Source organism: Panicum virgatum, chromosome 3N (genome assembly GCF_016808335.1).
Source record: "Panicum virgatum strain AP13 chromosome 3N, P.virgatum_v5, whole genome shotgun sequence".
NCBI classification, from domain to species: domain Eukaryota; kingdom Viridiplantae; phylum Streptophyta; class Magnoliopsida; order Poales; family Poaceae; genus Panicum; species Panicum virgatum.
This window is the reverse complement of record NC_053147.1, coordinates 22,234,453-22,248,935: the sequence shown is the minus strand read 5'-3', so window position 1 is coordinate 22,248,935 and position 14,483 is coordinate 22,234,453. Positions and strand designations below refer to the sequence as shown.

At 56.6% G+C, this 14,483-nt stretch overlaps 1 protein-coding gene across 1 annotated transcript; it reads left to right on the top strand.

Annotated features, from left to right (window-relative positions):
- The first annotated feature begins 13,103 nt into the window (after nt 1-13,103).
- Nucleotides 13,104-14,182, top strand: LOC120665115. Its single transcript, XM_039944551.1, has 3 exons — nt 13,104-13,400; nt 13,526-13,590; nt 13,790-14,182. Exons 1-3 carry the CDS (start codon nt 13,307-13,309, stop codon nt 13,916-13,918), a joined length of 288 nt encoding a protein of 95 aa, XP_039800485.1. The 5' UTR covers nt 13,104-13,306; the 3' UTR covers nt 13,919-14,182.
- The last annotated feature ends 301 nt before the right edge of the window (nt 14,183-14,483 follow it).

Sequence of the window (14,483 nt, the reverse complement as noted above, 5' to 3'; positions counted from 1 at the left end):
GCGGCGCAGATGGAGTTTGCTGAGCTGGAGCAAACCGCCGTGAGCGTGTGTCAAGAGCTCGAGGGGGAGGGTGCCGTCTCGGGCAGTTCGGTGATCAGCCGCCTGCGCGCGCTGGGCGGTCGGATTGCCGAACACGCCAAGAGCACCTTCGGTCTCGGTGTCCTGCGGGCCCTCGCCGTGGCCTCGACACACTACCTCATGGATCTCCAGAGGGTGTCGTCGGGGTACGTCGTTCCCGATGATGCTGATGCGGACGCCGCGTCGGCCATCATGGACGAAGCCGACGCAGCCGCGGAGGAGTTCGCCACCGTCCTCGCCGAGAAGCTCGAGGCAGACATCCCTCCCATCGCCGAATTCGACGCCACTGAAGACCCGCAAGGGGGGATGGTAGCCTGTAGGAAAACTGGGCCTCGAAGCCCATGTAATGGATTAGTGTTTATCGTAATCACACTTTGTAACCGCATCTTATGAATATAAGAGATTTATTTTCGTTGAATCGACTGCGTGGCCTATCGAGGCCTTGTGCGTTCGAGCCTATGTTTCTTTACTTTATTTCCGTGTTCTTGTATGCGACTTAGATGAACGTCTGCGAGGAATTTCGCGTTCATAAGCAACGTAGGCGTGGGGTGGTGAGGGGGGTGCCGTGTCCCGGAGGCGTAGGCGGCCCCGCGACTCGGCTGGCCCCGTACCGTAGTTACTTACGCCTCGCTTCCATTTCTTCCAAAGATACGAGAAGCTTAGGGGCGAGACGAAAATATTTCGAAAAAACATTGGCGATTTTTGGGGACGTTCGGGGGTTCCCCCCTAGTAGCCCCCGAGGGAGGCTCGGCTTTGCCGAGGGTAAAGTCGAGCATACCTTAGTGTTCGTGCACATCCGAGCCTTCGAGGGTCCGGAAGGTTCCTAAAAATCAATAAGTAAAGCGTACTTCCTTATTATTTCAGGAAATTGAAAATGCGAGTACAAACAATGTACAAATAGCTTGGAATGCTAAGGATAGAAGCGACGTAGCTGTTGTATGTTCCAAGCGGTTGTGAGGACTTCGACGTTTTCGTTCGCCAGCTTGTACGTGCCGGGTTTGAGCACCTCGGCGATTATGTACGGTCCTTACCATGGAGGTGAGAGCTTGTGGCGGCCCCTGTTGTCCTGTCGGAGCCTCAGCACCAAGTCCACTTCATTGAGGTCTCGGCGCCGGACCCTCTGCGCTCGATACCTTCGTAAGGACTGCTGGTAGCGCGCAGAGTGTAGGAGTGCCACGTCTCGAGCCTCATCCACTTGATCCAGCGAGTCTTCGCGAGCTCGCTGGTTTTGTTGCTCTTTGTATGCCTTGAGCCTTGGCGACCCGTACTCCAAGTCAGTGGGGAGAATGGCCTCGGCACCATAGACGAGGAAGAACAGGGTGAAGCCTGTGGCTCTGCTTGGTGTCATCCTTAGGCTCCAAATGACCGAGGGTAGCTCCGTGAGCCATCTCCGGCCAAATTTGTTCAGCTTGTTGAAGATTCTTGGCTTCAGTCCTTGGAGGATCATGCCATTGGCACGCTCCACTTGCCCGTTCGTCTGTGGGTGTGCCACAGCCGACTAGTCCACATGTATGTGGAAACTTCTTGCCTGTGAACTGGGTGCCATTGTCGGTGATGATCGAGTTCGGGACCCCGAACCTGAAGACGATGTCGGTGAAGAATAGAACTGCTTTCTCGGATTTGATCTTGCCGATGGGTCGAGCCTCGATCCACTCGGAGAATTTGTCAACCGCCACCAGCAAGTGTGTGAAGCCCCCAGGCGCCTTCTGCAGCGGACCGACGAGGTCCAGTCCCCACACGGCAAACGGCCATGTGATGGGGATGGTCTGCAGAGCATGGGCCGGGAGATGTATCTTTCGAGTGTAGAACTGGCAACCCTCGCAGGTTAGCACGACATCGGTGGCGTCGGCGACCGCAGTGGGCCAATAGAAACCTTGCCGAAACGCATTACCCACGAGGGCGCGCGGCGTAGCGTGGTGGCCACAGATGCCAGCTTTGATGTCGCGGATCAGCTCCTTGCCCTCAGGGATGGGTATGCATCGTTGCAGGACACCCGAGGGACTGCGCTTGTGTAGCTCGTTGTCGATTAGAACGAAGGACTTGGCCCACCTAGCGAGGCACCGCGCCTGGGCGCGGTTCGAGGGTAGGATCCCTCGAATCATCCAGTCGAGGTACTAGACGCGCCAATCTTGCGAAGTGGGGGGCTCATCAACTTCCATTGCCTCGGCCTCATCCGCGGAGGTGGTCCCGAAGTCAATGTCCATGGGCTCGACCTCTTCCACTGGGGGGTTCCCGCCGGAGGGCCCAGCAGACGAGGGGCCTGACTCCGTCGGATCCTTGAACTCGACGGAGGGCTTGGTGATGTCACGAGCGAAGATGTTCGGGGGGACGGTGGTTCGCCCCGACGCGATCTTGGCTAATTCGTCGGCGTCCTCGTTGTACTTGCGCGAGACGTGGTTGAGCTCTAGGCCGTCGAACTTGTCTTCGAGGCGGCGCACTGCATTGCAGTACGCCTCCATCTTCGGGTTGTGACAGCTAGACTCCTTCATTACTTGGTCGACGACAAGTTGAGAGTCGCCGCGCGCGTCGAGACGTTTGACGCCGAGCTCGATGGCGATGCGGAGGCCACTGAGGAGGGCCACGTACTCCGCCATGTTGTTCGACGCAGGGAAATGCAAGCGTATCACGTACCGCATGTGTTCTCTGAGGGGTGAGATGAAGAGGAGGCTGGCACCGGCGCCGGTTTTCATCACCGATCCGTCGAAGTACATAGTCCAGCATTCGCCTGGATTTGCGGTGGGGGTAGCTGAATGTCCGTCCATTCAGCCATGAAATCGGCCAAGATTTGTGACTTGATTGCTTTACGGGGGGCGTAGGTGAGAGTCTCTCCCATCAGCTCCACAAACCATTTGGCAATTCTACCCTCGGCTTCCCGGTTGCGGGCTATCTCTCCCAAGGGGAAAGACGAGACCACGGTGACGGGATGGGCCCCGAAGTAGTGGCGCAGCTTGCGCCGAGCCAGAACCACTGCGTATAGCAGCTTCTCAATCTGTGGATAGCGTGTCTTAGTTTCAGACAACACTTCGCTGATATAGTACACCAGTCATTGGACGGGCAAAGCATGGGCCTCCTCTTGTCTTTCGACCACGATCACCGCGCTGACCACTTGGGTTGTCGCAGCTACGTATAGATAGAGGGGCTCGCCGTCCGTGGGTGGTGTGAGAATGGGAGCGTGAGTAAGAGATGCCTTCAGCCTTTCGAGGGCTTCTTGAGCTTCGGGGGTCCACGTGAAGCGCTCGGTTTTCCTCAGGAGTCGATACAGGGGCAAGCCTTTCTCGCCGAGACGCGAGATGAACCGGCTAAGGGACGCTAGGCATCACATGACCCTCTATACCCCCTTTAGGTCTCGGATCGGTCCCATCCTAGTGATGGCCGAGACTTTGTCAGGGTTGGGTTCGATGCCCCGCAGGGAGACAATGAAGCCCAAGAGCATTCCTCGAGGCACCCCGAATACGCACTTCTCGGGGTTGAGTTTTACCCCTTTGGCTCGTAGGCAATCAAATGCGATCCTGAGATCGGCAACCAGGTCGTCCGCCTTCCTAGATTTTACAACGATATCGTCGACATATGCCTCTACGCTGCGCCCGAGATGGTCTCCGAAAATGTGGAGCATACACCATTGATATGTAGCTCCAGTGTTTCTGAGGCCAAAGGGCATCGTAACGTAGCAGTACATGCCGAAAGGAGTGATAAAAGAAGTCACGAGCTGGTCGGACTCTTTCATCTTGATTTGGTGGTAACCGGAGTAAGCATCAAGAAAGGTTAAAAGCTCACACCCCGCAGTAGAATCTACAATCTGGTCAATTCGTGGCAAAGGAAAGGGAACCTTCGGACATGTTTTATTTAAACTAGTGTAGTCTACACACATCCTCCAGTGAAAGCATCTAGGCCCCTAATTCGAGTTTTGGTAATTAATGACAACGGTTTGTGGATTAACGATTTCATTTGAGATAATGAGTATAGGTTGATCCACAGATGAAAGAGATTTGATTGTGAACGTATGGAGTTTTGGAGATGATGAGCAAAGCTCGGGCTCAAGGCAAAGGTATAAAATAGGGTTTTCGTATTTTACCGGTCACAAGGCGTTTAGTGGATGAAAAGTGACCGGATTTGTTGGATAGATAGCCGTACTATCAAGAGGGGTTGTGTACTCATGCTTGACGGGCCTTTAGTGCCATTTTGCTCAAAATGTCTAGTTGCATGCATGAGGGCTAACGGTGTTTTGAAAAGATTTGAAAAAGACTAAGTTTGAGAGCTGACTGAGTAACGGCGGACAGTCCGCACCAGAGGGGCGGACAGTCCGCGCCCGTTCCAGAGAGCTTGCAGAGTCTCTGGTGGGCTCGCGGACGGTCCGGCCCAGGTGGGCGGACGGTCCGCCACTGTATTTCAATTTTGTACCAGAAAGGGTGTCTGTCTGGTGTGGGCTTCAAAGTTGAACGGCGGACAGTCCGGCCATGGGGCGCGGACGGTCCGCCGGCTAATCTCAGTTTTGTACCAGAGAGGTTGTTTCTCTGGTTTGGGCTGAAAAGTTAACTGCGGACGGTCCGCTCCTGAGGCGCGGACGGTCCGCAGGCTAATCTCAAAGTTGTTCCAGAGACGATGTTAGTCTCTGGTGGTATGGAACTCTTAACCGCGGATGGTCCGCCAGGGCTTAACGGTCCGCCACTATATTTCAAAAATGTACCAGAAAGGGTGTCTCTCTGGTGGGCTTCAAAGTTGCACGGCGGACAGTCCACCCATGGGGCGCGGACGGTCCGCCGGCTAATCTTAGATTTGTACCAGAGAGGTTGTTTCTCTGGTTTGGGCTAAAAAGTGAACTGCGGACAGTCCGCCCTTGGGGCGCGGACGGTCCGCAGGCTAATTCGAATTTGTACCAGAGAGCTTGTTTGTCTCTGGTGAGTCAGATCTCTTAACTGCGGACGGTCTGCCCCTGGGGCGCGGACGGTCCGCCGGGGTTTAACGGCTAGTTCTGACACGCATTAAATGCACTCTGACTTACTAGTTTATAACGGCAGACGGTCCGGTTTTTGAAATGCGGACGGTCCGCGACTTCGCAGAAAAGAGCGTAACGGCTAGTTTTTGGAGGGGTGTCTATATATACCCATTGCCCGGTCTTTGGGTGCTTCTCTTGGCCATTTGGACTGCATACTTGACATCATAGAGCTAAGGCATCCCTCTCTCACACACACTTGCTTAGAGATTGCATTCTTGAGAGTGTGAGGGCATCCTACTGCATTGCATCAAGAGTTTGAGCTTTGTGGCACTAGGAAAACTTCAAGCAAGCGTCATACTCTTGGGAGTTGCCGCTCCCTAGACGGCTTGAAGAAGAGGATTTCGTGGAGCTCCTCCAAGGAGATTGTTGAGGAGCCCCGATTTCGATTGTGAGAGGTCTTGTGCTCACCTCACCGGAGTGGTGAAGAGCAACTCTAGTGGAATCGAGGTGTTGAGCGGTTCCTTGATTCAAGCCGGCTCAAGATCAAGAGGTTGTTAATAGAGGAGCGGTTGATTCTTGGAATCCACCTCAACGTGGATTAGGGGTGACTGGCAAGTCATCGACACCACGGGATATATTCTTGTGTCAAGCTTGGTTACTTCTCTTGCTCACTTTTATTCTTGTCTTTACTTTGAGCAATTTACTTTACTAGAGCTTGATTTGTGTCTTGTCACCCAAGGTTGCAAACCCATCTAGAGATAGTAATAGCATGACATAGGGCTTTACTTTGTTACTAATTAAATTTCTCTAGTGTTATTGGTTTTAGATTTTAAACCGCCTATTCACCCCCCTCTAGTCGGTGTTCTTGATCCTACATCCAGTTACCATTCTTTTTCTTCACTAATACTGGATTAGCTAGCCACTCGGGATGGAATACCTCTTTGATGAATCCGGCCGCCAGAAGTTTCTGCAGCTCCTCGCCGATCGCCCGGCGCTTGAGCTTGTCGAAGCATCGCAGGCGTTGCTTCACCGGCTTGGAGTTGGGTCGGACATCAAGGGAGTGCTCGACGACCTCCCTCGGCATGCCGGTCATATCCGAGGGGCTCCACGCGAAGATGTCAGCGTTGGCGCGGAGAAAATCGACGAGCACCACTTCCTACTTGCTGTCGAGGGTGGCGCTGATCTGCAACGCCTTGTCGTCGTGGTGGCTCGGGTCAAGGGGCACCTTCTTGATGCCCTCGGCTGGTTCGAAGCTCCCGGTGTGTCGGTGCGTGGAGTCCAAGGCCTCGCTTGCCATTTTGTCGAGGGTGGCTGCGAGGGCCTCGTCCTCCGCTTGAGCCTCCGCATGCTCAACGCACTCAACGTCGCACTCGTAGGCATGCTCGAACGAAGAGCCGATGGTGATGACGCCCTTTGGACCCGGCATCTTCAGCTTGAGGTAGGTGTAGTTGGGGACGGCCATGAACTTGGCGTAGCAAGGACGACCAAGGATGGCATGATAGGATCCTCGAAACCCCACCACCTCGAAAGTGAGTACCTCCTTGCGGAAGTTAGCTGCCGTGCCGAAGCAGACAGGCAGATCGATCTGGCCGAGGGGTTGGACTCGCTTCCCCGGCGCAACGCCATGGAATGGCGACTTGCTGAAGCGAAGCTTGTCCAGTCCGATCCCCATGAGCTCCAAGGTGTGGGCATACATGATGTTGAGGCTGCTGCCTCCGTCCAAGAGCACCTTGGAGAAGCGGGTGTTGCCGATGATGGGGTCGACAACAAGCGGATACCGTCCCGGATGTGGGACGTAGTCGGGGTGGTCCTCGCGGCCAAAGGTGATGGTATCCTTCGACCAATCGAGGTAGGATGGCGTGGCTTTGGTAACGGAGAAAACTTTTCGACGCTCACGCTTGCGCTGCCGAGAAGTCATGTTCGTTGTTGCTCCTCCAAAGATGAAGAAGGCGTTCTCCACAGGGGGAACTCGTCATCTCCACCTTTGTCGCCGGCATCCTTCTTCTTGTCTTCGTCGCGATGCGCGATGCGGTTGTAGTATTTCTCGAGCATTTCACACTGCTCGAGGGTATGATTGACCGGGCCCTTGTGGTAAGGGCACGGCTTCTTAAGCATGTCGTCGAATTGGCCACCACCGCCTCGAGGGGGGCCTCGAGGTCCTTTGCGGTCTGGGATGGCAGCGAAGGCCTCCTCGGAGTCCTCTGCCTGCCCCAACCCGCGCTGGTTCGGTGGGACCGGCTTCTTTCCCTTCGTCCCCCGCTTCTGTTTCTTGGTGGGGCGTTGGGCTTGGGGTTGCTGCCCTCCGCGGGCGCATCGTCCTTGCGCTTGCTCGACTTGTCGTCGAAGATGGCACCAACAGCCTCCTCACCGACGGCGTAATTGGTCGCAGCGTCGAACAACTCATTGGTGTTGACGGGTCGGCTTCTCGCAAGTTCGTGCACCAGGTTCCTGCACGTCGTACCCTCGAGGAAAGCGTTGATGACCTCGACATGTGTGACGCTGGGGAGCTCGGTGCATTGCTTGGAGAAGCGTCGCACGTAGTCACGCAGGGACTCGCGGGGCTTCTGGCGACACCCTTTGAGGTCTCAGGAGTTCCCAGGGCGCACGTACGTTCCTTGGAAATTGCCCACGAAGATATGGACCAAGTCGGTCCAGTTGTGGATCTGATCCGCAGGCAGGTGCTCGAGCCACGTTCGTGTGGCGTCCGCAAGATAAAGAGGAAGGTTGCGGATGATGACCGCGTCCTCCGTCGCACTGCCTAGCTGGCACGCTAGGCGGTAGTCGTTGAGCCAGACTGCAGAATCAGTCTCGCCCGAGTACTTGACGAGGGTGTTGGTTTGTCGAAAGCGAGGGGGAAAAGATGCAGTTCGGATCTCCCGGCTGAACACCCGGGTGCCCGGAGGCTCCGATGACTCACCCCTTTCGTGCTCGGGGTCGAAGCGTCCACCCCGTCGAGGGGTGTACCTCCTGCCGTTGATGATGCAGCGGGCGTCGCCGTCGCCGGCATGCCCGCGCATGTCACGGATTCGCTCCCTTGCGGGAACTCTCCCGATGCACTCGTGCACCGAGGGTGCCTTCGCACCGGGCGTTATGGCTGCCTTGCCCTTCCCTGCTGGTGGTGTGTGCACAGAAACCTCGCGGTCCTGGTGCACAGTCCCACCAGGATGCTCCGAGGCTTTCGAGCGCATACGAGACGCAGAACTCTCGGCTCGCTGCACGGCAGCTTGCTCGATGAGCTCCTGTGCCTCGCGGCGCAGGTTGCGGCCCGAGGGCGTTGATGGCTCGGGCATAGCTTGGAGTAGGTAGGCCGCAGCGTTGAGTTTTTCGCCGACCATTTGCAGTTCCGGAGGTTTGTCGACGTTGTCGTTGGCTAGGATCCGCTCCCGAGCGACGCGCCCCGCCGCCTGGGCATGTGCACCACACGCGGTACGCTGCTGCTCGAGCGCGGTGCGCAGCTCCTGGGTTTGCTGACGCTGCTCGTCGAGCTTGGCTTGAAACTCCTTGAGCAGCGCCAGCTGAGCCTGCCGCGCCGCTGAGCTTGACGAAGAAGAGGGGGCTGCAGGCGGCACCACCGGTTGGTTCGCTTGCGCGTCCGCCCCGCCGTCCCCGTCGTTGCTCGGGGCGTTGTCGTTTTGCTCGTCCGCAAGATCTGCCATGAAGCACTCCCAGGCGGGATCATAATCCCCCTCGCTGGAATCTTCAGAGTAGGTGAGGTAGTAAGCCGTCGACAGCTGGAACGAGCGGAGAGCGTCGGGGTCGCGGACCCCGGAGTAGTCCTCGACCTCCTCGGCCGTGAAGTTGTTCATGAAGAAGTTGACGTCCTCGGCGATTGAGCTCGTCATCTCGGGGTAGGATTCGTCAGGAGACGACGCGATGAGGTTGCGAATCGACAGAAGATGATGACCCGGCAGATCCTCACGCTTGGTGAAGTTAGTGCTGATTGAAGAGACGTAGGCGGCAGCATTGTGCATCCCGAAGGGGAAGGGCGACGGCGAGGTCGAGCCCCCCTGGGAGGCACTGGTGCTGCAGCAGATGTTGGTGCCGGCGCAGACGACGCCAAAGCACGTGATGGCGATGCGGTGGCCTCGTTGGCCGTGATGCTGAGTTGCGACATGCCTGCCTCGACCCACATGGGGGAGTTGTGGCGTGCCGCGCGACGCCACTCCGCGCGCGCTTGTCGCGAACGTTGGCCCGAGCGCCTGTTGCGCCGGGCTGGTGAAGTCGGAGTAACGGGGTTGCGTCCGGGTGAGAGGAGCTGCATGAGGTAACCGTTACCGGTTGCTCTGAACTCGAGACTCCTAAACCAGATCACGCATCCTGCGGGGAGCGGATCCGAAACACCCATGGGGTATGGGTTGGATCTGCCCGCCATCCCCTGGAGATCAAATGGGAAAACGAGAGAAAATGCCACGCAGCACCCCTACCTGGCGCGCCAACTGTCGGTGTCCCGACCCGGGGACCTGGATCCCAACTAGTAAATGCTGTGTGTTTCCTCGTTCCAGATGATGATGCAAGAGGCAACACAGTAACACACGGTTTATCCTAGTTCCAGCCGCGGGGCCGTACGTCCAGCAAAGGGGGTGTGCGAGAGCACAATATTATCTTGCACCCGGAGGGCTTGTAGTAGGGGGTACAAGTAAGGCGAGAAAGGGAGGGAAGCTCCCCGGTCTCTGCTAGAAGTGGAGTCGATTGAAATGAGTGCTCAGTAGTGCTGAGCGTCCTCCGAGTGATAAAAAACTAGAGCCAGTCTAAAGGAAGCATGCCTCCTCCTTTTATAGTCACAAGTAGGGGCGGCGCACATGAGTGGGGGCGTGGAAGTCGTCGTTTTCCCCCGAATTGCGGGGGTACAGTGGTCGGACACTGTAGGAAGTACACTGTGGGGCATAGCGGCGGGCGTCGCAGTCGTCCTGGATATCGTCCTTGGTGCTGCGAAGATTGCGCCGGTCGTCCTGCCAGCCCCTGCAAGTGGCATGGTCGCCGCTTATCAGGTGTACTGTCCTCCAGATATGGCGTTCCGTGGGCCCTGCATGTCAGGGTCATGTATGCTCCAGCGGTAGCGGTAGCGGTAGCGGGGCGCGCGGCGGCCCCGGACCCCCTGGTCGGAGTGCGGGCGTGCACACCGGGGGGTCCGGGGGACACGTGGAGGTTCCGGACCCCTCGGGGGGGAGGTCCGGGGCCTTAACCACGTGTGCTGAGCATCCCTCGAGGGGTACGTGGCTTCGCCGAGCCCCTTCCTCATGTAGGAGGCGGGTCCGGAGCCGTGCGTAGGATGAGGGGGAATCCGGTCAATCGGAGTTGGCAGAATAGTAACGGGAGCAGTGCCGAGCCTGTCTTGTCCCGTGTCGCAGGTCCCACAGTGCTGCTACAGCATCCGCGATGGCGGAGCAGTGACCAGAGTCAGCGGATGGGACCCCGGTCACATCCACTATGGGAATGGCGGCCACGCCGCCTGTCCTAGGTGCCGTGGCGGAGTGGCTGGTCTTTAATGCCTTCGTACGACGGGCGGGTGAGCGGCAGGGCCGTTTGTCCCTTATGCCGAGAGATGGCCTCGAGCGAGGCGGAGATGTTTTGCCCGCTCGAGGGTAGGTGCGCTACCCTCGAGCGAGTCGGAGATGCTAGGCGCAGTCGAGGGGTCTCGACGGGGACCCTCGAGCGAGGCGGAGATCGTCCCGCGGGTTCGAGGGGGATGCGAATGGGCCGCATGCCGGGCTTCTTTGAGTCCTTTCCTTTCTTCCAAATGGGAAGCATGCCGTGGGCCTTCGTGGGCTCAGTCGATTAACATGTGTTTGTGTTTTTCAGAGTGATCTTAGTACCCCGATTAGGGTGTCCCTAATCGTGGTTCCCGACACAAATCTCTTGTGGAATCAGTGAGTAGTACCAACATTTACACGCAACCAAGCTTCAGAGATGAAAACCAATCCATGGAATCTGATGTATATATGCAGATTCTTTCCATCTGTACACCGCGAGGACCGGAAGAGATTCATTCGAACCAAAGAATGAACAAATTCAACAGCACAGAGGCGTGCGTCTGTGCACCAAGGTTTAAAATCTCCGGCTAAGCCATTTAGCGGCTAGGCTCTAGAACAGCTAAGACCAGCTATAGCTGGCTATAGCTGCAGCTAAACCATTTAGCGGTTTTGAAAAAAAAAGAAAAACTACAGATGTTAAACTTCATACATGACCAAATCTGATGAGTAAATGTTAAACTTGATAGTTGATACATGACCAAATCTGAGAACCAAGACCATAACTTAAAGTACACAACAGTTCCACTTAGTTCCACTTAAAGAGTTAAAGTACGGAACAGACCATGACCAAATCTGACGAGTACTTGACATAAACATTACACTTAGTGCATGACAAGGTGAAGCTAACATGCTGCGGTGATTTTACAAGATGATAAACATAGTTAGCAAAAGCATACATGAAGGAAATTTACTATGTTATTTACTATCTCAATTTCAGTCACTGATTACTGATTGCACTTGCACAAGATCAAACAAAATTAAAAATCTACATTAGGGGCATACCAATCGGTTGAAGGGAGGAGAAGAATGAATAGAACATGCCTGTTTCTCCATCATGCCCAGACTGAGACATGGTGTGGGCTGGAGTGCTGGACAGGTGGTGCAGTCACTATTCGTCGCTGCTGCTCTTAGGGGACAGAGGAGGAATCGCCGCCCAAGCTTGCCCTCGGGGAATCGCCAGTCGCCGCCGCCCCTGCTGGCTTGTAGAGGTCGCACCGTCCTAGGCTCGCAGAAGGCAGTCCGTGGTGAAGAGGAGTGCGGGCGCCGGGCACGCTTCTTCTTCTCTCCTCCATTTCCGGTCGCCGCCGCCGCCGCTGCTTCAAGCACCAGTTGCCGCCGTCATTTTGCGTGGGAGTCGGATAGGAGAGGAATGAGGCTAGGGTTACGGGAAGGAGTCACGTGGGTTCTTTTTGGGCTGCCCAATGCCCATCCCGCCAAGCGATTTTCCAATTTGGAGACCGCGCGCTTCATTTTGAGCCCACGGGCTTCCTTTAGCGGCCGCGAACTATCAGCCCATTTAGCGGTAATCTCCAGCTTTCTCCGGCTATTAGCGCCTCCCAAACCTTAGCTTTAAAATTGACCTCTCCTAGCGGTGCTGCTCTCCAGCAGCTATCTCCCGCTATAGCGGCAGCTATAGCCGGAGATTTTAAACCTTGCTGTGCACGCGATTCATCATCTACTCCTATCTAGCTTCGCACGCCACGCCGAGCATTTGCTGGAACCGGCCGGCGCCGCAGGGGACCCTGCAAAGCTCGGAACTGCTGCGCGGCCATCTCCAGAACGGCTGCCATGGCTCCCGGCCTGAGCATCTCGACGCACGCGCACCATGATCCGCCGCTCCTCGCCGTCGCCGACGAGAACCATGGGCACGTAGCCTCTCGGGACCCTCCCGCCGTCGTCGGGCAACAAGGCGAGGATCGACCTGCCGCGACGGACTCGGCCTCCTCCGATCCCCCGAACCGCCGTCATTGCTGGCGCCCGTGGATCGGAGCTTTGCAGGGTAGAAGACCGTGGTATGATCGATGAATTCATCACCTGGGCAGATAAATGGCACCGTATCCGTGGAGATGGAGGGCGGCGGCGCTTGTGTTCCTGCTGGAGACCGGCAGCGCTGGTGGTGCTGCTGTCCGCCGGCGGAGCGCGCCCTAGCCCCTAGGGCCGGCAGCATCGGGTGCGGGACGTCCTGGGCGTAAACGGAACCGACGGAGGCCTGACGGCGCTGACAGAAGCTGATGGAGGGCGCAGCGCACGTCAGGTTGGGGATGGCCCTTGGATGACGATCCAACAGTGCTGACTGGAGTTTCCAAAGTTTGCATAAGAGAGGTGGTTTTCATAAGATACAGTTGCTACTATGTATGTCTGTATCATACTGCCAATTGTTCCTCAGCATTAGTAATTTACAGACATATGACTGAATGAGTTCTCTAGCATGCTGCCAATTGTTAAATTTGCTCACTCGTCGCAGTCCAAGAAAGTGTGCTGTAAAAAAGCTAGTGCCGTGCGGGCCACAGAACATTCACCTTCTAAAAAAAGCAGGCGGCATAGATAGAGTTGACCTTCGGACCAGAGAGATGGATGCCATGCCAGCGAGCTGAGCTTGCTGCCAGCGGCGGTGGTCCAACTATAAAACCCGGGGCAGCGCCACCAGTTCAGTCCACCACCCCCCAGCGTCCATCTCATCCCCGTTTGCCGTTGAGAATTCCTTTCACCTCACTCTTGAGCACGCGGCGGCGGCTCCTCACTCTCGCGAGCGAGCACGGGCGAAATGGCGCGCCACGCAGGGAAGCCCCTCCTCGCGCTCCTCGTGCTGTCCAGCCTCCTCCTCTTCCTCCCGCTCGTCGCCTCCGTCCCCTTGCCAAGTGAGTCTCGGACGATCGCCACCAAACCCGGCGGCCATGGCCGGCGCCGGCCTTTGCTCCCTCGATTCTTTCATTTTCTCGGTTGCTGATTTTGTCCGTGCGTTCGTGGCCTCGTGCGGTTGCAGGAAGCCTGCGCCTGGGGAACCCGCAGCAGCACCCGCCGGCTGTGAAGCTTGCTGCTTCTTCTCAGGTACCCTACGAGTTGGTTCTTGATTCCTCTTCTCTGGTCTCCTGCCTAGCTTGCTCTCTGTTCTTCATCCTGGTTCTACACAGCTACCAGCTAGCAACAGCAAAAAAAAGAACGAATTAAAAGATCATTCGTGCTAATCCACCATGTAGAACGGACCGAGCTGTGATCCTGGTTTGCTGATGACTTTGTGTCGAAGCAGGAGGCGGCGATGGCGGCGTGGAACCTCGGCAGCAGGCCGGCGGCGAGGCTGGCCGTGGAGGTGAACGACTACCAACCGTCCGGCCCCAACAACCGCCATGACCCGCCCAAGGGTCCCGGCAGAGCGTGAACAGTGGACCCAATAACCCTCCATCTTCTTCGCCAGTAGTACAAAAGTGCTTGCTTGCTTGCTAGTTCGATCCTGTATTCTAAAATGGTAGCAGAAACAAAATCACCTACTAGTAGTTACAGAAGGGGTCTGGGGGTCGATCGGTATCTGTCTATATGCCGCGCCGATCGGCTGGCTGTTCTTGAGTTTGTTCATCAGAACTGCCACATCGGTTTCTCGTGCTGTGCAGGTGTTGAATACAGTGCCCCGGATTATTCAGCTCCAGCCTCTCCGTTCCTTTCCTCCGATCTTGTCATGGATTATGATTATATTATTTTAGAGCACTAATTTGGGTGAGCTGCATCATCGCCTAGCGGTGGGGCATGCGGCGGCGGCATCATAGCTCCCTCGGCCGGCCCGCCTCGCGAATTGCAAGTCCTCTCGTCATCTTTCTTGTTGCGTCACGGCTGCTCCCGCCGGCCGCCGCCGCCGCCGCCTCTCGAGACACGCGTGCGCGTGCGCCGCGGCAACAGGGGCGGTGCGACGACGTCGAGCTGAGCGTACTGCCCCCCCCCCCACCCCCACC

Bases quoted from the DNA above. Each gene is read 5' to 3' on its own strand.
- LOC120665115 (XM_039944551.1), top strand. From the start codon at position 13,307: ATGGCGCGCCACGCAGGGAAGCCCCTCCTCGCGCTCCTCGTGCTGTCC. The intron at 13,401-13,525 runs GTGAGTCTCGGA...GTGCGGTTGCAG, and splicing joins CGCCTCCGTCCCCTTGCCAA to GAAGCCTGCGCCTGGGGAAC. The intron at 13,591-13,789 runs GTACCCTACGAG...GTGTCGAAGCAG, and splicing joins AGCTTGCTGCTTCTTCTCAG to GAGGCGGCGATGGCGGCGTG.